At 37.1% G+C, this 25,177-nt stretch overlaps 1 protein-coding gene and 1 long non-coding RNA gene across 3 annotated transcripts in view; one reads left to right on the top strand and one right to left on the bottom strand.

Annotated features, from left to right (window-relative positions):
• Window positions 1–16,379, bottom strand: part of Trpm7 (transient receptor potential cation channel subfamily M member 7) — a 103,922-nt gene extending 87,543 nt beyond the window's left edge. For both annotated transcript variants that reach the window (XM_078049626.1, XM_078049627.1), the window contains exon 1: window positions 16,246–16,379. In XM_078049626.1, coding sequence (XP_077905752.1) covers window positions 16,246–16,248 — 3 coding nt within the window. In that variant the 5' untranslated portion in view covers window positions 16,249–16,379. The remainder of the gene's footprint in view (window positions 1–16,245) is intronic.
• LOC144377742 (uncharacterized) lies at window positions 16,377–24,708 on the top strand. Its single transcript, XR_013438785.1, has 3 exons — window positions 16,377–16,694; window positions 23,914–24,019; window positions 24,658–24,708. It is a non-coding gene; the product is annotated as an uncharacterized LOC144377742 (long non-coding RNA).
• The last annotated feature ends 469 nt before the right edge of the window (window positions 24,709–25,177 follow it).

The raw sequence follows: 25,177 nt of genomic DNA, 5'->3' as shown, positions 1-25,177 counted from the left end.
AAAAAATAAAAAATTAAAAAAAAAAAAAACATGAAGAAAAGGGTTTTGGGTTTTTTGTTTGTTTGGTTTTCTTTTTTTTTGGGGGGGGGAGGTTGTTATTGGTTCCCCCACCCCTTTCTTCTCCTTTCATACTTTCTAAAGAACCCAGATCAGATTTTCAAGTCAACTACTCTTCTGAAATAAGTTTTTGCAAAACCATCAATGATATTCTTTAATGTCAATGAAAAGCCAATTTTCAGGCCTTATCTTCAGCAGCAACTTTAACAAAGTTGATCATTACTAATTTTCTAGTTTTTCAAACATAAAGAGGTGCTGTATTTTGTCAAATGCTTTTTCTGCATCTACTGAGATGATCATATGATTCTTATCTTTTAAGTCTATTGATGTGATGAATTAAATCCAGTAAATTAAAAATGTGTATTAGTGGGCTGGGGCTGTAGCTCAGTGAATAGATAAAAAAAAATATGGCATATAAACACAATGGAATATTACTCAGCAATAAAAAAGAATAAAATCATGGCATTTGCAGGTAAATAGATGGAGTTAGAGAAGATAATGCTAAGTGAAGTTAGCCAATTCCAAAAAACCAAATGCCAAATGTTTTCTTTGATATAAGGAGGATGATTCATAATGGGATAGGGAGAGGGAACATGGGAGGAATAGACGAATTCAAGATAGGGCAGAGGGGTTCAAGGGGAAGGGAGTGGGCATGGAGTTATAAATGATGGTGGAATGTGATGATCATTATTATCCAAAATACATGTATGAAGACATGAATTGGTGTGAATATACTATGTACAGAACCAGAGATATGAAAAATTATGTTCTATATGTGTAATACGAATTGTAATGCATTCCACTGTCATATAAAAATTTAAAAAAATAAAAAGATGGATTAGTGATCATACTTATTCCTTCATTTTTACTGGCTGCTTTTTCATTAATTAATGAAATTTAGATCTAGATAGTATAAAATAAGATCTGTTTGGACTTTCTCTTTTTACACTATTCAGAGACAACTAGCAAGGGCCTCAGTTCAGTCCCAACTGGATTTTAATAAAGAAGCCCATACCTAGACATAATATTGGTGAAACTTTACTACATGAAGATAAAACCAAAAAATAAAAAATAAACCTTAAGGGGGCTGGGATAGTGGCTCAGAGATAGAATACTTGCCTAACATGCGTGAGGCACTGGATTCTATCCTCACACCACATAACATATAATAAAGACACTGTATCCACCTATAACTAATAAATAAATAATTTTTTTAAAAAAATAAATAAACCTTAAGGGGCTGGGGTTGTGGCACAGTTTTAGAGCACTCACCTAGCAAGTGCAGAGTGCTGGGTTCGATTCTCAGCACCACATAAAAATAAAATAAAGGTATTATGTCAAGCTACAACTAAAAAACAAAATATTTTTTAAAAAACAAACCTTAAATAGTTAATTTAGAATAAGTCAAGAGCTAAGGTATTCCATATGTGCTCTTCAGTTTCAGCTGTAAGTTACATGTAAAACACCTTAAGCCTTATGCTGCTTTCATACATGTAAAATTTCTGAAGATAGTGTTTGTTTATAAACTGCTTTATGCAACAAATGAAGGTCCTGGGACTACAAAAGCCCACTAGAGAATCTTTTCGGGCTCAATCAAGAACAAAGACTCCCAAAATACCATAGGCTGCCCTTGGTATAGCCTTAATAAAAGAGATTAAGGGTCAAAGATTGCCAACAATACAGGAAATGTTCTTCTTTGTCTCACTGTGGCACATGGTGGCACATTTCTGTAATCCCAGTGATTAAGGAGGATGAGATAAGCAGGATAACCACTTTGAAGCCAGCCTATCAACTTAACAAGACCCTGTCTCAAAAAAATAATAATAAAATAATAATAATGGTACAGTGTCCCTGGGTTCAATTCCCAATACTGCAAAAAATGAAAGAAAAAATTCCTCTTTGGTAAGAGTTCTTGGATCAACCATGTAGCAGACCACTTGAGTTCAAGGTGACAAGATACACATTGAGTAGATAAGTACAGACTTACCCTTGCCTCATGACCATCAAAAACCATTATTATGAATACCATAGAACAGTATTCAACCTTAAAAAAAGAAAGAGAGAAAGAAATACAAAATAGGGCTAGATGTGCCTCAGGGTTTGAGTGCCCTCTTGAGTTTAAAACCCAGTAAATCCACCCCCAAGTTCCCAAAAAGAAGAGATCCTGCCATTTACAACAACATGAATGAAACTATAAAACCATTATCTCTTCTAACAACCTAAAAGATTCCAAAGGTCACTGCAAGAGATAAGTCCAATTAGAGGACTCACTGCACACAGGGAAATCCAAAGTCTCATTTATTACTAGATATTTAGTTTCCCAATTCACAAAGTTTACCCACAAGCAACATTAAAAATGTTGCCTAAAATCATAGTTGACACTAATATATCCTTTCAAAGTTGTCAAAGAATAGAGTGTTAATCAAAGGTCAGTTAGTTTTGTTAACCCTTTGCTCAAAGTGAATATAACAAGAAAATAATTAGCAGATACAATATGGTTATCAGGCATTGTTCTAAACATTTTATGTGCATTTATATGCCTTTACTCATTCTGTGCTCACAATCCTATGAAGTGGATGCTATTAATACTCCCACATTAAAGATAAGACTTAGACACAGAATTTAGAAAACTGTCCAAAGCCACACAGTTAATAGAATAGTTTGTTCTAACTTTTAAGAGATATTTAAAATAAGCATTTCAAAATCACTTGAAGATATGCTTTAAATATACCACCTTTCTTACATCTTTTCTTAAATTGATGGGTAGAAATAGAATTACTTTCAAAACGAAAATTCTAAAGTGATCACTCTCTATATAACTTTCTGAACACAGAAAATACAAAAAAGAACAGAATGGCTAACATACTTTCCTAAACAGTAGTGTTAAATACCAACAACTGCTAACCAGCATTAAGCCTTTCTCCTTTTCTGCCTCTCAGCAATTATCTGCCTGAGCATCTCTGACTGCAATTACTCAAGCTAGGGTGGACATAGGTATGGGGAAATTTAATCAACAGACTTCAAAAATAGACTAATACCAGTAAATCACAGGTTCTAAATAGTAGCTTGCAAACTTCTGAATATTAATTAATTGAAAAATTCATTCCAATTATCCAATGAATCAGGCACACATTTTTCATAATTAATATCTTCCTACTAACAGTAAATAAAAATATTTTCATTGACATTTTCACTTAAGACAGAGTTATATAGCAGAGAAAAATAAATTCCAAGTAGTATTTGACATAAAAATAATCAGAGTTCTCTTTATAAAGATTAGTGTGGGGCTGGGGATGTGGCTCAAGCGGTAGTGCCTGGCATGTGTTTGGTCCAGGTTCGATCCTCAGCACCACATACAAACAAAGATGGTGTGTCCGCCAAAAACTAAAAAATAATAAAATATTTTTTTTAAAAAAAGATTAGTGTGTAAGGAGACAACTAAAAGAATAGTTTCTAATTAGCAAATCCATCCAAAATTTTAGCAAAACTATTTGCTAAGCCACTTAAATTATGTCACTCTCATGACCACAAATTTTTACTAAATTTTGTGCCCTCAAGGACATACAACTTTAGCAAGTTTTAAGACCCTCTCCTACCACTCCTTCTACTTTATACATCAGTTTTGTATATTTCAAGAATTTACTGTCTCAGTGTATATAATGGCCAAATGTAAATCTATTCCCCCCACACATAGTATTTTCTTCCTTCACTAGTTACATTAAGACTGACTTCATATACCCAATATTCAAACATCCCAGCTGAAAGATGTAAATCCCACCCAATGATAAATCAGTTTTATGGTTTCTGAAATTCTAAGTTTCTGTTCTGCCATTAGTTACCCAATCCATCCTGGATTACAAACACATACATAAATTCTTAATTTTCTATTTTTTTCTTCTTTTGCTAGGGTGCATTACTGAATTATACCAAGAGGTGGCAAACTACAAACACAAATCTGAAAATTCCTAAACTTCTATGTTCCAAGTAATGTAAAAACTAACTACAGGTTGAATATCCCTTATCCAAAATGCATGGGACCATACATGTCTTGAATTTTTGCATTTTTTTTTCAGATTTTAGAATATGTGCATATACATAAAGAGATATCTTAGAGAGCAAATCCAAGTCTAAACAAAAAATTTATTTGTGTTCCGCAGATACCTTAGGAACACAGAGTAAAGGCATTTATAAACTATATCTAGTATGCCTGCATTTTGACTGTGACTTAAGTCAAGTGTGAAATTTTCCAATTGTGTTATATCGACCTTTAAAAAGTTTTGAGTTCTGGGGCTAGGGACATAGCTCTGTGAGAAAGCAATTGCCTATCAGGCATAATGCCATGGGTTTGATCCCCAGCACTGAAGAAAAAAATGAAAAGAAAGAAGAGTTTGGGGTTTTGGAGCATATAAGATTTTTAAATTAGGCATGCTCAACCTGAACATCCACAGAATGTTAGCACAGGAAGGAATCTTAAAGATTTCTTATGATCTTCAGTGGTTAAAGAGTACAGTTTCTGGAGCTGGATTAATCTGAGTTATCATCTCTATTGTTACTTATGTGTGCAACCTTGCACAAATTTTTGAACTGTTTCCCTACCTGTAAAATACACCAGTATCTTCCTCACAATACCCAGAAGATTAAACAAAATAATCAGTACAAAATGGCACATAGTTCAAAGTCAGCCTCAGCAACTTAGTGAGGCCCTAAAAACTCAGCAAGACCCCATATCAAAATAAGGACTTAAGGCTGGGATTGTGTCTCAGTGGTAGAGCACTTGTCTAGCACATGTGAGGCCCTGGGTTCAATTCTCAGCACCATGTATAAATAAATAAAATGCCCAATGACAACTAAAAAAATAAAAACATAAAAAGGGCTGGGGATGTGGCCCAGTGCTTAACTCCCCAGGTTTAATCCCTGTACGTACTCACACACAAAATCCATAAATTATAAATTTTTCATATCAGTCTATCAACAATAAGGGGAACACATACAATAAATAAACCTTCTAACCACATCCTATACTCCAAACAATTTAATACTAGCATATCCTTCTACTGTGCAGATGCTGCTAGCAAAAGCTGAGGGATAAAAATTAAGATTCCTAAAAAATTATACTTCAAGGTAACGTGGAAATTGATCTATTTTTTACAGCCAAATACATTCTGTGATTCTATGTATTAAAATGAGAAAGGAGCTTGCAGCTATGAAGGGATAGGTCTATTAGATTAACCAACATCCCCACAACTCTATAGACAAAAGGTAAGGAGAATAACTACTTAATGGCACTGAAAGCAAGAAGCAACTAGACAGAGTCTATACCTGGAAAAAAGGAACAAATCTGAGTGAATTTCCAGATTTTGAAGGCTTCTTGCCTGAGGATAGAGTCTAATGTATTCCTAATTAATACCTAAAATGCTAATAAAAATTTTGGAGTCTTACTGATCTGAATAAACAGAATATTATGTTCATGCTGATAAAAGCAACTAGAAAGTGATGGGAAATTTTCTGCAAAGGAGTCACAGAAACAAAAGCTTTGACTGGCCAATTTAGTACATATATACGGGGCAGACCCAAGCATTCAGCTAAATAAAATAACTCAATAGATATTTCTGCTGCCCACTATAGGAAAAACAGAATTTGGAGTTCAGGTATAGTCAAGTTAATTAATGACTATCCTAGTCTGCTTGGACTACAATGCATTTGCTTAAAAAAATTAAATGACACTAAAGGCTTAAAAATTGAGTTGAGATAAATTTGTACATGGATCAATATGCCTGAAAGGATGACACAAATAATTAAAGATAAAAATAAGGTTTACCTAAATCAAAACACTAAAACACACCGGCATTCTCTGACTTCTCCTATCAGAGTTCAATTCATTTGATTCTTCTCTCACTCTTATGGGCCTAACTATAGAATTCCACTTAGTCTTAACTGGATGTGAACCCTATGAGAGAGTTTTTAAGGTATTATGAAAAAGAATCTGCAGAATGACAGTTAGCAGAAAAATTATATATATTAGCAGGGCACAGTGGCACACACTTGTAATCCCAGCTATTCAAGAGGCTATGAGGCATGAGGATCAAAAGTTCAAGGTTAGGGGCTGGAGTTGTGGCTCAGTGCTTGCCTAGCACATGCGGAGTACTAGGCTCGACCCTCAGCACCACATTAAAAAAAAAAAAAAAGATAATGTGTCCAACTAAAAAACAAAAAACAAGCAAACAAACAAAAAAGTCAAGGCTAGCCTCAGCAACTTAGTAAGACCCTATCTCAAAATAAAAAATGAAAAAGACTGGAGATGTAGCTCAATGGTTAAAGCACCCCTGAGCTCAAACCCCAGGGGAGAAGGGGGAGTCGTATATACCAAAGAAACTAAACTGAATCAAATCCAGACCATGACTTTCTTGTAAAAAGGCTCCTACACCTTTTTTCTGTTCACTTTGCTTTTCTTACTGATTTCTCCAAGGAATTGCTACCCTGATTGTTTATAGACCAATAATGCCCCAGATTTGTGGGGTATAAAATGTATGATAAAGAGAACCATGAGCAGTTGCTGTTATGCCATACAGTGGGCTCCAAGATATGAAATAATTAAGTCTGGGAATAACTACATCTACAAAGTAATCAACCTCAATTTAGCCCAAACAATAATAATTTTTCCTCAGTCAACAGAAAATCTTGCCCAAAATAATTTATTTTAACATGAAAAAATTATTAGGAGAATGAAAAGGAATTAAAAACATCTTTTAGGATAAAAAGCTAAGTATAATGGCAGAAAAAAATCAAACATTTTAAATTTCTTATACTAAGTCAATAAATTTTGCCTATACGTGTAAGATTGCTAAAAATCAAAAGAAATAGTTGCAGGAAAACAAATTTATTTAGAAACAAATCCACATTTAAGGAAACTTGGTGATGGAGACAGCAAAATAAATCAGTGAAAATATGAACTGCTCCAATATATGTACATGAACCACCACACTAATTTTTAAAAAAAATTTTTAGTTGTAATTGGACACAATATCTTTATTTTATTTTTATGTGGTGCTGAGTATCGAACCCAGGGTCTCGCACATGCTAGGAGAGCGCTCTACCACTGAGCCACAATCTCAGCCCTGCTGAGGGCCATTACCAAGTAGGAATGACGCATCGAAATTTCCTTGCCAAGCGTACCCCATGCTGCTTAGAGGACATTTGATGGAACATTGCATGCATGCTTTAATAAGGTGACCTTGCTCAAGGACCAAGGCGGATTCGGGTTTAGAGCTGATCAGGTTTGAGGAAGTAACCGGCTCCTTGAGTTTAAGGCGTTGCCAGTTTAAGATAATGGGTTTTAGGGAAGTTGGCGGTTGAAGATTATTGCCGGGATTAGGGTGTTCCTGCTGCTTGTTCCCGTTGAGTTCTCCTGAGATTAAAATGGGATTTGGAGAGAGCCTCGTGGAGTAGGTTGTTGGTGCGGGAGACGGCAGAACGTGTTTGCCCCTGGACCTGTGTGGAGGCGGTGTGAGAGCTGGAATAAAGAATTGCTGTTTGAACCTACAAAGCTGTGAGTGCCTCGTGATTCTGGTGCCAAGCCGAGACATTGGCCTTGGCACAGCCCCACCACACTAAATTTTTAAAAAATTAGTACCAGATGGATTAAAGTCACAATATGAAAAGCGAAACTTTAAAACTTCTACTAAAAAAAAAAAAAAGACGAAGAACTTTATGACCAAAAATCACATAAAGAAAATACTGATATATGATCACACTAAAATATAGAATCAGGGTTAAGAATGGTGATACATGTCTGCAGTCACCACTACTCAGGAGATTGAAGCAGGAGGATCACAAATTCCATGCAACCCTTGGCAATTTAGTAAGACTCTGTAAAAAAAAAAGAAAAAAAAAAAGTGCTGGTGTTGAAGCTCAGTGGAAAAGGAATCCTGCATTCGGTTTCCAGTATTGCATTAAGAAAAAAAAAAAAGAAATTTAAAAAATAAGGAATAGGGACATCACTATAGATGGTAGAGTGCCAGCTTAGTAGCTTGCCTTGGGTGTAATATCCCGCACCATGGTGGGGGGGAACGACGGACACAACGACAGTGAGCATCAACAACCCAAATAAATTAACAAATTTACCAAAAAAAGTAAAAAAAAAAAAAAAAAAAAAAAAAGGAAAACTTAGAGAGATGTACAGTTCATAAAACAAAAATGTTAGCATTGGGGTACAAAATAGAAAATTGAAAAAGGTTAGGAAAAGGGGAGGTAACCATAGCCAAACTAAGTATGACAGTTATGTCTACAAAAGTGGAAAATATAATGGGGTTTTAACACAGGAAATTTCAATTTTATATATACTATTTCATTTCTTAAATTTGTATGTGAGTTATATTATAATCTTCCCATTGTTTATTTATATATCTGAATTCCCTAATAAAAAGCAACTACCAGGCCTAGAGTTGTAGCAGTGGTAAACACTTGCCTAGCATATTTGAGGCACTGGGTTTAATCCTCAGCACCACATAAAAACAAATATATAAAATAAAGGTATTTGTCCATCTACAACTAAATATATATTTTTAAAAAACCAACCACCAAAAAACTCAATTATATATGTTTACTTTTAAATATTATGGAATGGAAGTCAAATGATACAATTTAAATTCATTTTGTTCCTGGCTCCTGGTTGTTTACTTTTAAATATTATGGAATGGAAGTCAAATGATACAATTTAAATTCATTTTGTTCCTGGCTCCTGTTTCCCTGATAAAATGAGTTTTTCCCCCCCTGCCAAAGCAATAAAATCTATTGAACTAAATGGATCAACAGCCACCAAAAATTTTCAGGTGATAACACAAAAATAAATCTGAAAAAGAAAAATCTAAAGAAAATATTAGGGCAATCTCTATTTAAAAACTTGGATCTTCATACAGTCAATAAGGCAATATCAACCCAGTATCTATTCCTGCCATGTGATGATACTTTACTGATACATTAATGGACAGGTTTTCACAGTTCCAAATGAAGAATTCTATCCTTACAGAAATCTATTTAGTTAATGACTTCCAATCTACAAAGGATTCCCTCAACTAGTAAGTCTACACTTTAACAAAACAAAATGTATATAACTAAGTTGCAAATAATCTATCCTAAGAACATATATACCCCTGAATATTAAGATGCACCCCAAGTTTATATAGTTTGGTAGTTCAACACCCAGTCTGACACTTATTAGCTTTGTGACCTTAGTAAATAATGGGGGATAGTGTCAACTTCTTAGAATATTCTTGAGGGGACAAGGGGTTTGGCTCAAGGCCCTGGGTTTGATCCCCAGGAGAAAACACACACACACACACACACACACACACACACACACACACAGAATTCTCTTGAAGGATTGATATATGTAAAGCATTTAGAACAAAGACCACAGTTAAATGCTAATACCTGCGAGCTAATCCTATAAAAATTTATCTAAGGCCTACTATATACTTTTCTTGTACAAGAGTGCCTTTTGTATATTGTATATGGTAAATTAAATTCTTAAAAGAAAGACTATGGATTCATATACTGAAGAGTAAGGTCAAGCTTTGTAAGTCTAATTAATGTTTCTCTAGTCTCCTTATAATAAAGAATCTGCTTCTAGCTGGTACAGTGGCACATGCCTGTAATCCCAGAGGCTCAGGAGGCTGAGGCAGGAGGATCAAGAGTTCAAAGCCAGCCTCAGCAAAAGCGAGGTGCTAAGCAACTCAGTGAGACCCTATCTCTAAATAATATATAAAACAAGACTGGGGATGTGGCTCAGTGGTCGAGTGCCCTGAGTTGGATCTCCAGTACCCCTCATCCCCAAAATCTGCTTCTTGGATCTTTCCTTCTATCATTTCTAGTGTGCTACCAAGTTGTCAGAGAAAAAGAGGTAAATAAGCCTGTTAAATTTCACTTTGCACACACTTTTCAACCACTGAACCTGGTTCTCAAGGTTGTTAGGCTCCTCATATGGCTTGGCTCAAGAGCTTTTTCTTACTTTGCATTAGGAGCTGGGTTTCCAAAGGCTAAGGTTTCCTAAAAGTATGGCAGGTGCACAGTTATTAACATGTCTACATGATAACAGGAAAGACAAAGAGTGTTTTACAGATTTTAATCCTATTATTCCTCCTGAGGTCAAGTAGAAGTAAAATCATCATATGTAGACAGAGAAGTTAACAGCGATGCTCATCAACAATCCTGACTTAAAGCCAGGCATTGTGGTGCATACCTGCAGTGAGGCTATTTGGGAGGCTGAAGCAGGAGGAATACTTGAGCCCAGAATTAGGCCACATAGTGAGACCCTTTCTTAAAATTCAAAGGGGGGCAGGGCACGGAGGTGATACTGTGACCTGGCAAAGACACTTAGGTCAAGAGACAAGTCTACCAACCTCAAAGAACTGCTTGCCTCCACATACCAAAATTCTTTAATAGGATTCTAAAATGTCTAAGTGATAGAAAAGTAAACACAATTCACCAAAAACAGGTTAAACAGATTCAGAACAATTTTTAATTCCAAATGAACTGAACCAAGACTTAATAAAATCTCTAAAAGTAGTTACTTTAGAGTCAATCATTTTTATAAGATAAACTAGAAGAGGTCCAATTCTTCAAGTCAAACACTTCAGTCAGATTCAAATAACTGCAAAGAGCCTTCTAAAAATCCCTCCATTATTGCCATATCAATCCACACTCCACTCATTCCAAACTACATATGGTAGTTTTATATTAAAGCTCCCAGAAGAAGTAAGAAGTGATACCCATCTAAGTTCTTTTCATGGGTTCACATAAATGACGGTTAAAATCCCTATAGTCAAATGATACTTATAATCTACACTACTCTCAAACATTTTAAAATTTTGGTCCCACTTAAGTTTGGCCAAATTTAAAACAGATAATTAGTGGGGAATCATTTAAGATAAAAAAAAAAAAAGAGTGAGCAACTTATATGCTGAAAAGTTCCTCAAAGAAAAAGGTGAAAGAGAACACAAAATTGAAATAATGTATAGCTGGCAAAAATTAATGTCTCCTACTGAAAGCATTATGTGAATGACTGAAGAGATCTTCACAACTGAGAGAATAGGTGGTGAACAATAAGAATCTACCAATCTAAAAAATTAAGGAAAAAAAAAAAGGACTGTGATTCAATGATAGAGTATTTGCCTAACTTTGGGTACAATCCCTAGCACAGGGGGGGAAAAAAGTGCCTCTTAATATGATGCAGTAGAAAGTACAGAATACTACTTATTAAACCTATTAAGTAATCTTGCCAAAATATGAAACTAGAATCTGATCAAGTCTTGAGATTTACCAACAGTTCATAGTAAATACAGAGAAGAAACATGCTGCATGACACTATGGGGATGCATTCAAGAAAATCCAAAGTGTGGGAAATTTTATAGGGCAAATAATTATTCTGTTAAATGACAAATGACAAGACCAAAACAAAAAAGGGGTACCAGTGACTGAAAGTGTTATCAACCGAATGCTGAGTGTAGAATTCTCAATCTTGAATGAAACATATCAAGGGAATAAAACATGAGATAGTCAGGGATATTCATTGATTGTTCAACAATCCTAAGGAATTATTACTTTTTAGGCAAGCAAATGGTACTGTGGTTAGGAGTCCCTGTCTTTTTAGGTATACACACAATGAAGTATTTATAAATGACATGTTTATGATTTCCTTTAAAATTATCTAGTTGAGATGGGTATAGTGGAACATGCCTATAATCCCAGCAATTTAGGAGGCTGAGGCAGGAGGATAACAAGTTCGAGGTCACCTTGGGCAACTCAGCAAGATCCTATCTCAAAATAAAAACTAAAATGGGATGGGGATGTGGCTCAGTAGTACAGTGCCCCTGGGTTCCATCTCCAATGCCATCAAACAAAAAACTATCCAGTTAAGGAGGAAAAGGAGGGATAATGTAACAAACAAAAGTCACATGCCTCTAACAGTTGAAACTTGTCAAAGGATTCACAGTGGTTTGTTTTACTATATACACAATCTTTATGTTTAAAATCTCCCATGTTAGAATGTTAGAAAATCAGAGAATTAAATCAAAATATCTATAATTGGTAGGGCTCTCCAACTTAAATTTCATAAGTGCTTGATTCAATAGTCCATTTTAAAAAAAATTTACTTGTATTATTTTAAGTACTGTTTTCAACTATAACATCTACATCCTTTAAGTAATAACTTCAATTATTAAATGTTTTCATTTTATGGCTGATTACTATGAACATTATACCCACAAATTAGAGATATTATTCCACAAAAGTGACCAACTTCTCTTAACTCCTGAAGGGCAAAATCTCTTCCTTCTTTCTTCTACCAATTATTTCAGGCCCTCAATATTTTAAGAGTCTTAAAATTGCCTCCTCTATGAGTGTCTTTTACGTTCATCAATTCATCCTCCATAGTGTTGACTAAAATGGCAACATTTTTTTAAAAATCCAGAAAAAAAAATCCAAAACCCTATGCATGATACATATCACCTTCAGAAATCTGGTCTTGCCTATCTGTAATAGCATTACTGGTACTCCACATCTTCCCTTACTTCACTCATGTACAGTTTTGTACAAGAGTTCCCAGAAAAAAAAATAATAATAAGGATGTTCTGTTCTTATAAAGGTCAGTTTTCTGACACATCTATTTTTAGGTTAATTTCTACTTTTTATTAACTCTTTTAAGACTCACCTCTACCACTAGTTCCTTTTGCAAGTGTACTCAGACTTTTCCTTTCCCTGATTCCCTGTCCCAGTAATTCAAGCAAAAGTATCATATTCTTTTGTTTTTGCATATTTATATTGCCTTTCAAGATTACTAAGTATCACAATACGTGAAACATAGTAGATACTAAATACATGCTTTATGAAGTAATGATCCATCTTCCATCAGACAAGTTGATCTTTTACAAATTTCTAGAATGTAAGCTGTTTAAAAGTTGTCTTGTCTAACATATCTTTCCCACTCCAGTGCCTTTCACAGTGTTTGGACTATATTATTAAATAAGTGATTTGTTGCCAACTGAATAAAACAAAAATTGGGGGTTAGTTTTCCACAAAATCTGATTCCACTCCAGTTTTGTTGTTGTTTGTGGTACTGGGAATTTAACCCAGGGCTTCACACACGTAGAGCAAGCACTATAGATACTAAGCTACATCTCCAATCCCCCAACTTTTGAAAAACTTTAAGTCAGGGTCCTACCATCATTGTCTAGGCCAGCCTGGAACTTGTGATCCTCCTGCCTCAGCTTCCCAAGTAGCTGGGATTGTAGGTGTGCATGAGCACCACCTCTCCCAACTTCTAACTCCATTTTTTCCAACTTGTGTTTCTTGGTATTTTGTTTGTTTTCTGTTGTTGTTCAGTCAGTTGGCTTTTTAAAACCCAGAAAACATTTTTTATGTAATTTTTTTTTATTTATAAGTGACAGCAGAATGCATTACAATTCTTATTACACATATACAGCACAATTTTTTATATCTCTGGTTGCATACATAGTATATTCACAGCAATTCATGTCTTCATACATGTACTTTGGATAGTAATGATAATCACATTCCACCATCATTAATTACCCCATGCATCTTCCCTTCCCCTCCAACCCCTCTATCCTATCTAGAGTTCATCTATTCCTCCCATGCTCCTTCTCCCTATCCTATTATGAATCAGCCTCCTTATATCAAAGAAAACATTTGGCATTTGATTTCTGGGGATTGACTAACTTCTCTTAGCATTATCTTCTCTAACTCCACCCATTTACCTGCAAATGCCATGATTTTATTCTCTTTTATTGCTGAGTAATATTCTATTGTGTATATATGCCACATTTTTAATCTACTCATCTACTGAAGGGCATCTAAGTTGTAAAACCCAGAAAATATTTATACAATTTCTTTTGGTGTCCAAGTAGAAACTGATTACCAGAAGCAAATCCCTTAAATAACTGTTTAGAATTATACATTGTAGGTACAATGTATTTAGTGGACTTTTACATTCAAGTGTTGATCAAAAAGTTGAGGAAGCTAAACAAATTATCATCATTGAATAAAGTATCCCAGTTTGAGGTTATCCTCAGGTTCCATCCTAACTTAACTGGAAACAGTACCAAAAATCCCATAATTCAACCATGCCCTGTGGCTCAAGCCTGTAATCCCAGCAGCTGGGAGGCTGAGGCAGGAGTATCATGAGTTCAAAGCAAGCCTCAGCAAAAGCCAGGCCCTAGGCAACTCAGTGAGACCCTGTCTCTAAATAATACAAAATAGGGCTGGGGATGTGGCTCAGTGGTTCAGTACCCTGAGTTCAATCCCCAAAATCACCCCCACCCAAAAAATTCCATAACTCAATAGCAGTCAAGACTTAAGTAGTGTAAAAAATAAAATAAAATTCAATTTAAATTTTAAAGTGAGACTGTTTTCCCTACAGAATCAACAGGTTTATTAACAGCATGTTCAACCAATACTAACTTCATACTATGTGCCATATATGTTGAATAATCTTTGTAAACAAATCATTTGGGGGAGCTTATCTGCTAATAAAAAGAATCTAAACAGAAAGGCAAGAGAAACAGGAGAAACTAGAGACCACATCTTAGTTTCTGAAGGCTAAGTTTTGAAGTACATAGGTAGCAAGATATTAATGTGAAAGACTGGATTTAAGAGGCTGGGGTTGTGGCTCAAGTGGCAGCACGCTCACATAGCATGTGTGAGGCACTCGGTTCGATCCTCAGAACCACATAAAAATAAAATAAAGATATTGTGTCCACCTAAAACTAAAAAATAAATCATAAGTCTTTCAGAAAACAATGAATGGCTTTGTAGATGAAGCATCTTCATTTCTATTTTCTAACATCTTTAATACACGAAATATTTTAAAATACTAAGCTAATAGGTTCAAATCTGTGCTATTTACCATCTAAAAAAGAAAACTAGACATGTCACTTAAAAGTATTAACAACTTGCTATTTTTAAACAAGTCCCTTTGATTCAACTCTCCTTAAAAGACTCCCTTAAATCCTTTTAAGTAATAAATTCAAAATTTTAGTTCAGGTAAAGAGATTTAAACCCTTCTTTTAAGAAACAGGAAAAGGGTGAGATGACGTTTTTATTGGCTTTACACTATCAAAGACGGTGGAACATAGTGAAAGACGCACTATTTGTTCACAGTAGAACTAAACTCGTGCTATAAGCAAAAACCTGGTTTAACTTTGATAAGCCACTTGAAATTTGCTGCTAGAGCAAAGAAAACCTGCCAGACTTCAGCAGAGAAAGAACTGTTTGCATAAAGTCTATCAAGTTAAAAGAACTGACCAGAAATCCCTACCCTGCTGTTTAAGTCCCTCATCTGAAAGACTTTCTTTGTAAGAAATCTTTGAATTCGGTTCCTGGTCTTAATAAAAAAGCTTTATCAAAAGCTACAATGCACCGCCTGCCTCTCCCCCTCCCTCCACTATGCCCCTTCAGCCTAGACCCCTCTCTAGGGCAACAGATGAGATAGTTCAACTTAAATCCTAACAGCACACTGCCTCAGTACCCACAGTAGCGTTCCCCACCCTAGAGACCTTTAATTCTTGCTAAAGAATATTCTAAGCCAAACGTACAGTCAACAGCGTCAACCTTCGGGCTCCAAAATACAAAATGTACCTGTAGAGTATCCACTGCACAGCAAACAAGGCACAGCTCCAAACTCGTGTCCTCTACCCTTTTTGTTCCCTCCCAGCCCTCCCTCCTTTTCCATGTTGAACTTTAGCAGAGCTTTTGGCTCCCTTATCTGCCAGCAACTGGCGCCAGGAGGACCGCGCTCCCGGGAGATGCGGAGCTTGGCGGCAGACCGCTGCGTCTGGCGCGCTGCGGCCGCTGAGCTCACTCCAGCTCAGAGCCGCTCAGAGCAGCTCAGAGCGGCCAGGTAGTCCCCGGATCGCGCCTCTGTCGCCTCGAGAGGCTCTCGCGGGAGCCGGCCTCACCTCAGGGGATTCCCTCGATGAGAAGTCGCGCCAGACCTTGCTACCTTGCCTCCCGCCCCTCACCCTCGAACGAACAACACAGCAGTCCCGCCGGGGCAACTCCGAAGCCTAGCGGCAATTCGAGGGTCCTTCGCCCCAGGGAACGCGGCTCTCCCACACACTTGCCCACCAGGTCCTTCCCTTCCCTTCCCCACCCGGGCCTGAGTGGGTCCAGTACCATTCTCCTCACGGGGCAGACTCCGGAAGGGCAGCAACTCCACCTCCTCCTCCTCCGCGGCCTGTAGCCATCTATCGGGAAGCGTCTCCGGAGGCGGCAGCAGAGGCCGCCGGACAAGGACAGCCCAGGGAAACCTTCTCAGAACTAACTCAGCTCCAGCGCTAGCAGCAGAAGTCGAGTCTTTCATAATTGTGCGACCAACTCCGCCGGATGACTGGCCACAGGGACGCGCCCGCGCCCGCCTCCGCCGGCGACGGGGCTGAAGACAGACCACGTGAGGGGCGCGTCGTGTGCGTCGCCGCCCGCGGATCGGGTCACGTGAAGGGCGCGCGCTCCCGCGTTCCCAGGCCCCCTCCGTGCGCGGAGCGCGCTCGCCGGGCGCGAGCATCGTCAGCCTCGCCGCCCGTGGTCTCCTGGCTCCGGGAGCTTTCTCCCTAGCTCTCCAATAGGTGCGTCGGCGGGTCTGCCCTAGCTCCCGGGTTGGAATTTGAGGAAGCAGGTTAAGGTTCCAGGCCTCCCCGGGATCCAACCTGGAGCTACGGAGTGGTGTCACCTCCAGGAACCCACTTGGCTTCTGCCTGCACGCTCAAGCAAACTAAAGCTTCCCGAACCCCTCTCTGTGCCTCAGAAAGGGTCAAGGTTTCTGATACTACTTTCTCCTCGTCCAAAATGCAGAATCATCTTTCCCTAAATCACATTCTTTCTTTAGATTTCCCTATTTCTGCCTATACGAATTTTTTCGGGATTAATTATGGGGCCATCCGTTTCCCTCCCAAAGATACCACCCACAGACATGCATGCACCACACACCTTCTCAAGCAGAGACTGTAGAGTCGTTACCCGGTCGGATACAAGCCTGTCTTGCCATTTCCTTTGCTATCTCACCAGTCTGCTTTGGTTATTATTGATCGCTCACTAAATGCTATTCTTCCCTATACACTAGGAAGACCACAATCAGTTTAATTTCCTTAAAACTGCTTTACACACTTCGACTTTCTGCTCCCAGAGACTTAAGGGGTTCCTCAATAAGACCCTCATCCCTCTCTGTCTTATCTCTTTCTTCCTTCCTTCCTTCATTCCTTTCTCTCTTTTTCTTTTTCTTTCTTTCTTTTTTTTTTTTTTTTGTACCAGGAGTTGAACTCAGGAGCACTTAATCACTGAGCCACAACTCCATCCCTTTTTAATTTTTTTGAGACATGGTCTTGCTAAATTGCTTAAGGCATTGGTAAATTGTTGAGGCTGGCCTCAAACTTGTGATCCTCCTGCCTCAGGCTCTGGAACCGCTGGGAATTACAGACCTGCCCAACCAGGCCTGGTTTATCTCTTTTTAAAAAAGTTTTATTGAAGAATGATTGACAAGATAATCTAAGCATATTTAAATATACAATTTGATAAGTTTTGACCTATGTATACACCCATGAGATAAACCATTACCCCAATCAAAATAGTGAACATATTCATCATCCTCAAGTTTCTCGCCACCTTTTGTAGCCATTTCATCCTGTCACTCCCTATCAAGTCCCTTAGCAATTGGAGTTGTCTCTTGGTGCCCTCTGGACTTTGATTCCAGGATTCCCCCTACCCATATTAAAATCAGCAGATGTCAAGTCCCTTATAAAATGGTGTAGTTTTTGCATATAACATACATACATGTTCACATATACTTTATTTTTTAAACTCTTTTTTAAATATTTATTTTTTAGTTATAGACAAACACAATATTTTTTATTTTTATGTGGTGCTGAGGATTGAACCCAGTGCCTCACACATGGTAGGTGAGTGCTCTACCTCTGAGCACGACCCCTGTCCTCACATATACTTTAAATTATCCTTAATCTATTATGTAGTAGAATGTAAATGTTGTGTTAATAATTGTTAAACTGTATTTCTTAGAGAATAGTAATAAGATTTTTTCTTATTAGTCTCTACATGTTCAATACAGATGTGATTTTTTCCCCCAAGTATTTTTCATTCTCTGGTTAAATACACAGATGTTGAACTCATGGATAGGGAGAACCAATTACACTGACCTGTTTTCAGTCACCACAGATTAGTTAGCACATGTTCAAGTTTTATATACGGGCGTCACACAATGCACATGTTTGTTGGGGGGTCTGGTTTTTTTCATGCTGCATAATTATTACCTCTCAAACATTATGACGTACTGTTCACTATAGCAGGATCTTTTCTCCAACAAAACTGATCCAACCACTGTTTCCCTAGCAAGCTTTGACTGTGCTTGTAAACAATCTTCTGGCAATCTTCAGGTATCGGGTATTCCTTTTTCATCTGGCAGGTCTAGCAGGACCAAGGCTTTAAAATGTTTTAATATATGTGTCACATTAGATTGCCAGCCCCTTGGGGCAAGGATCTTGACTAATTAAACATGCATTCAATAAATGTTTATCTTCCAGATTTCAACCAGGCCTACACATTTCCTGTCTTTAGGGATTTATAATCTAGAAGGTGGAGACAACCAAACCAGAAAATCAAAAGACAATAAGGGGGGAGGGGCTGGAGTTGTGGCTCAGTGGCACAGTGCTGGCCTAGCATGTGTGAGGCACTGGGTTCAATTCTCAGCACCATATATAAATAAACAAAATAAAAGTCCATTGACAACTAAAAACCATTTTAAAAAAAATAAGAGTACTTTGTTTCCCTGGAACTTTACAACTCTTAACTTTTTTGTGCCTACAAAAAATGCTTCACTCCTGTCTTGAATGATGTAGAAGTGAAACAAGGTGAGCTCTTTGACAGTTTCCAGAACTCTAATAAATTGTAGGGTTTAAAGTTGGAAATGAGGGGGCTGGGGATGTGACTCAAGTGGTAGCGCGCTCGCCTGGCATGCGTGCAGCCTGGGGGATCAATCCTCAGCACCACGTACAAACAAAAAATGTTGTGTCCGCTGCCGATAACTAAAAAAAAAAAAAAAAAAAAAAAAAAGTTGGAAATGAAGAACAGGATTTATCCATAATTGAACTAATCCAAATAAATTTCCTAATTTTCAGGTAAGCAGATAGTCTTGAATTTTATGTGTTGGCCAGCAAACATTCTGAAGAATGAATTTATTCACAAAAAAATATGTATTCAGTGCCTAAAGATATGTTATGAACAGTTATAGTCAATGTTCAGTGGCAAACTGATAAATTCAGTATTTCAGAAAATGTTTATTAAATGTTTTAATAAAATGTTTATTCTTTCCTCACAATTCTTTGCCCTTGGGGCTCTATTTCCATTTTGTCAACAACATGTCTATTTTCCACTCTCCTTGTATCACATACTCATTCTCCTTCCTGTCCTTGCCCAATTATTTACAATACAGCTCAAGAAACACTTACTACTGTCTTCTGGTTAAAGCCCTAAGAAAAGTGCTGTGAGAATAAAGAGATGGAAAGGCATGGTACAGAACCAACTCTCTTGGATTTTTAACTCTCAGTCTAGTTCATGAATTCTCAACCTCAAAGGGGTGGTACTACATTCAAGGAAGTAAAAATAATATCACTCTAAACATATAAAACACAGATAGACACATAGCACATAAGCAAACATACAGTATACAAACACACAGGGTTGGATGTGGTTTGTCCCCCAACGGTGTGTTGGGAAACAAAGTATTTTTGTACTCTTGGTCCTTAGAGTGGCAATATTGATAGGTGGAACCTTTAAGAAATGGAGCCTAGGGTTGTATCTCAATAGTAGAGCGCTTACCTAGCATGTGTAAGGCACTGCGTTCACTCCTCAGCACCACATAAAAATAAACAATTAAAATGAAGGTATTGTGTTCATCTACAACTAAGAAAAAAAAATTTGAAAAGAGATGGAACTTAGTTGTAGGTTCTTAGGTCATTGGGGGCACTGCCTTCAGGGACTACTGGTTTCCTGGAATGAGTTATTGAAAGAGGGAATTGTTAAAAAAGCCCAAGTGCAATTCTTGAGTTGGTCTCTCTGGCTTCCTCTGTGTTATATCTTGATTCTGAATGTGCTTCTGCTGTTGTCATCTGCCACGATGTGATGCAGTTAAAAGTGCCAGAGTAGAGCTAATGCCCGTGCCCTGACCTTGAATCTGCAAGACTGACCTAAGGGCTAGGAGTATAGCTCAGTGGTAGAATGCATGCTTAGCATGTACAAAGCTCTGATTCAATCTCTAGCACCAAAATCAAAGCAAAACAAAAAGTTGTGAACTAAATAAAACTTTTTCCTCATAAGTAGGATGATTCATGTATCCTTATAGCAATGAACAACTGACTAATACACAGTGGCATTAAAATTTCATGGGGCAGATTTCAATTAGGAATAACACATCTAAAAATACTTCATGGGTGGGGGCAATAGTATAAAAAAAAGATAAAGGACTGATTTAGGGCTGGGGATGTGGCTCAAGCAGTAGCTCGATCACCTGGCATGCGTGCGGCCCGGGTTTGATCCTCAGCACCACATACAAAAACAAAGATGTTGTGTCCGCCAATAACTAAAAAATAAATATTAAAATTCTCTCTCTCTCTCTCTCTCTCTCTCTCTCTCTCTCTCTCTCTTAAAAAAAGGACTGATTTAGTGGGATAGAGATAGATGCAAGTTTAACTCATAAAGAAGATGAATGTTATAATTACTATTTGCCAGTCTCTTTAGGACTCTCAGTGTTTCTTACAGGTGGTACCCTCACTTTGATTTAGACACTTTCACAATGAATAGATTTGACCTGTGTAGTTGGGATATTGTAGAAATGACAATGTATAACTTATTTTCTTTTATTCATGTTTTTTTGGTATATTATAGTTGTATATAGCGGTAGCATTTGTTGTTACATATTCATGCATGCCTACAATATAACAATATAAATTGGCCAGTATTAATACCCTTTTCCCCATTTATTAACTCTTGCATCATTTCCTGAGCTTCTAGAGTCCTATTGAGAGAGTCATTGCCTGTCATATCTCTCACCTTTATCCTTTCCTCTACTCTGGTGATCTCCCTTCAATTTTCATGAGATGCCCCCTCACCTTTCTTTTCCTTTTTCCTCTTCTTTTCCTTTCCATGTGTGAAAGAAAATATATTGGGACTGAGATTGTGGCTCAGTGGTAGAGCGTGCTCACCTAGCATGTGTGAGGCCCTGGGTTCGATCCTCAGCACCACATAAATATAAATAAATAAAATAAAGATATTGTGTCCAACTACAACTAAAAAATAGATATAAAAAAGAAAACATATGACCTTAGATCTTCTAAATTTGACTTATTTTGCTTAACATAATGTACTCGAGTTCCATCCATTTTTCTACAAATTACATAATTTTATTCTTTTTTATGGCTGAACAAAACTCCATTGTGTATATATACCACATTTTATTTATCCATTCATCCACTAACAGACACTTAGATTGGTTCCATAGTTTGGCTACTGTGGATTGTGCTGCTATAAACATAGGTCTGCATATATCACTGTAGCATGATGACTTTAATTCATTAGGATAAATACCTAAGCTGGGTCATGGTGGTTCCATACCTAGTCTTTTGAGGAACCTCCATACTGATTTCCATTTTAGTTGTATTAATTTAGAATTTTCCCAACCGTGTAAAAGTGTTCTTCTTTTTCCATACCCTCTTCACATCTTTTCTCCACAACTTTGTATTCTTTTTTTTTTAAATTTTTATTTATTTATTTATTTATTTTAGTTCTCGGTGGACACAACATCTTTGTTGGTATGTGGTGCTGAGGATCGAACCCGGGCCGCATGCATGCCAGGCAAGCGCGCTACCGCTTGAGCCACATCCCCAGCCCAACTTTGTATTCTTGATGACTGTCATTCTGGCTGTTGATGGCTGTCATTCTGGCTGGAATGAAATGAAATCTCAGTGTAGTTTTGATCTGCATTTCCCTAGTTGCTAATGATTTTGAATACTTTCTCATATATTTGTTGGCTATTTGTATTTCTTCTTTTGAGTGTCTCTTTAGTTCATTTGCCCATGTATTAATTGAATTATTTGTTTTCTTGTTGTTAAATTTTTTGAGTTCTGAATATTAATCCTCTGTCAGAAGAGTAGCTATCAAAGATTTCCTCCTATTCTCTAGGTTCTCTCTTCACATTCCTAATTTCTTCCTTTGCTGTGCAGAAGCTTTTTAGTTTGATGCCATCCCATTTATTAACTCTTGGCATCATTTCCTGAGCTTCGGGAGTTCTATTGAGAGACTCATTGCCTGTACCTCTATGTTGGAGTTTTGAGCCTATGATTTCTTTAAAGATTTGCATAGTTTCTGGTCTAATTCCTATGTCTTTGATCCATTCTGAGTTTTGTGTAGGGTGAGAGATAAAGGTCTAGTTTCATTCATTTATATATGGATAACTAATTTCCCCAGTACTATTTGTTTAAAAGGCTTTCTTTTCTCCAGTGTATGCTTTTGGCATCTTTGTCAAAGATCAGATGATTTTATCTGTATGTGTTTGTCTCTGTGTCTTCTATTCTGTTCCATTGGTCTTATATGCCTGTTTTTATGCCAGTACCATGCAGGTTTTGTTATTATAGTTCTATAGTATAATTTGAAGTCATGTATTATGATCCCTCCAGCATTGCTTTTGGCTTAGAATTGCTTTGGATATTCTGGATCTTTTATTGTTCCAAATGAATTTTAGGACCATTTTTTCTAGCTCCATGAAGAATGTCAGTGGTATTTTAATAGGAATTGCATTGATTCATTCATGAACATGGGAGGCCGTTCCATCTTCTTGTGTCTTCTCCAGTTTTTTCCTTCAATGTTCTAAGTTTTCATAATAGTGGTCTTTTACTTCCTTGGTTAGATTTATTCCTAGGTGGGTTTATTTTATTTTATTTTTTTGAGATTATTGTGAAAGGAATTCTTTTCCTGATTTCTTTCTCAGCAGATTCATTGTTGGTTTATATGGAAACTATTGACTTTTGTATGTTGATTTTGTAACCTGCTACTTTGGAAAATTTGTTTATTAGCTCTAACAGTCTTTTGGTGGAGCTTTTTGTATCTTCTAAGTATAGGATCAGGTCACAGTAAACAGTGATTGCTTGATTTCTTCCTCTCCTATTTTTATCCCTTTTACTTCCTTCTTTTGCCTAATTGCTCAGCTAAAATTTCTAGTACTGTTTTAAATTTTAGATAGCTACAGTAAGAGTGGACATCCTTGTCTTATTCCAGATTATAAAGGAAATGCTTTCAGTTTTTCCCCATTCATCATGATGTTGGATTTGGGTTTTTCATATATATTCTACGAGGTAGTTTCCTTCTATCCCGAGTTTCTTCAGTGTTTGTATCATGAATGGGTGCTAAATTTTGTTGAAGTCTTTCTCTGCATCTATTGAGATGAATAAGTGATTTTTGACCCTAATTCTGTTTATGTGATGGATTACATTTTTTGATTTGTGTATGTTAAATCATACTTTCATCCCTGGGATAAAAACATGTGATCGTGTATGATCTTCTTAATATGTTGTTGAATACAACAATGTATGATTCTTTTTAATAGTAGTTGGACATAATACCTTTATTTTATTTATTTATTTTTATGTGGTGCTGAGGATTGAACCCAGTGCTTCACATGAGCTAGGCAAGTACTCTACCACTGAGCTACAACCCCAGCCCCAACAATGTATGATTTTTGAAGCTTGATCATAAAAGACTTTTTGGCTTCCATCTTTTATCTTTTAGATCACTCTGAGGAAAGCCAGCTGTCAAGCAGAACTGTAAAGATGTACACATGACAAGGAACTAAGACCTTCTGCCAATAGCCTGTACCAATTTGCCCACCATGTAGGTAAGCCATGGAGGAAGCCTTCTGCCCCTCAAATGATATAAGATAACTGGAGTCCCAGCTGACGTAACCTACAAAAAAAAACTCTGAGAAAAATCACCCAGTTAAACTACTCCCAATGTCCCAATCCTTAGGAACTGTGAAAAATAGCAAGTTCTCTATTCTTTTAAGTCACTGAGGTTTTGGATAATTTGTTATATATCAATCTATGACTTACAAAATTGTAATATGAATAAATTATTATGCAGTGGTAGAGTCTAATGACCAACTGGGAATATTTGGAAAGCTTGGAGGCATAGAATTTGAACTGGGTCTTGTGAAAAGAGTGGAAGGGCTACATAAAACAAAGGTATTCTGAGTAAAGAGAATACTTAAACAAAGGTAGAAAGACAAAAACGAGTGCTATGGTTTTGATCTTAAATGTCCCCCAAAAGCTCATGTGTTGAGTCTGATCTCCTGGCACTATTAGGAGGTGTGGAAACTTTAGGGGGTGGGGCCTAGTTGGAGGAGATAGGTCATGAGTGTGTATGGGGGGGCAGTTTGAAGAATAAATTGGGATTCTGGCCCCTTTAACTCCCTCACTTTGCTTCTTGACCACCATGAGGTGAGCAGTAACCTCCTCCACATGCTTCTACCAACAGGGCCAAGTGACTATGGATTGGAGCCTCTGAAATCATGAGGTAAAATAAATCTTTCCTCCTTTAAAACTGATTTTCTTTTTATTTAAATTTTTTTTTTATTTGTAGTCGGACACAATATCTTTATTTATTTATTTTTATGTGGTGTTGAGGATCAAACCCGGTGCCTCACATATACGAGGCAAGCGCTCTACCACTGAGCTATAGCCCCAGCCCTTAAACTGATTTTCTCAGGCATTTTGTCACAGCAACAGAAAGCTGTCAACACACCAAATCATGGCAATATTTTTACATGATAAGAGACAAAGGAACTTCAGTAATAAAGCAAAACAGACTAGTTGGAGCTAATTTAATAAGAATGACCCATAAATCACTTCTGCACTTTAAACCCTTTAATGGTTCTTTTTTTTACTTCAATAACTCTTATAAACAAGTCCAAACACTTTATGGTCTGACTCCATTTTATCTTTTTAGTTTCATCTCTAGTCACTTCTAGCTTCTTTCCTATCCCCTTCCAATGTCT

The sequence above is a fragment of the Ictidomys tridecemlineatus genome, chromosome 5 (genome assembly GCF_052094955.1).
Source record: "Ictidomys tridecemlineatus isolate mIctTri1 chromosome 5, mIctTri1.hap1, whole genome shotgun sequence".
Taxonomy (NCBI): Eukaryota; Metazoa; Chordata; class Mammalia; order Rodentia; family Sciuridae; genus Ictidomys; species Ictidomys tridecemlineatus.
Note: the sequence above shows the minus strand (reverse complement) of the source record. Positions and strands in the feature narration are given on the sequence as shown.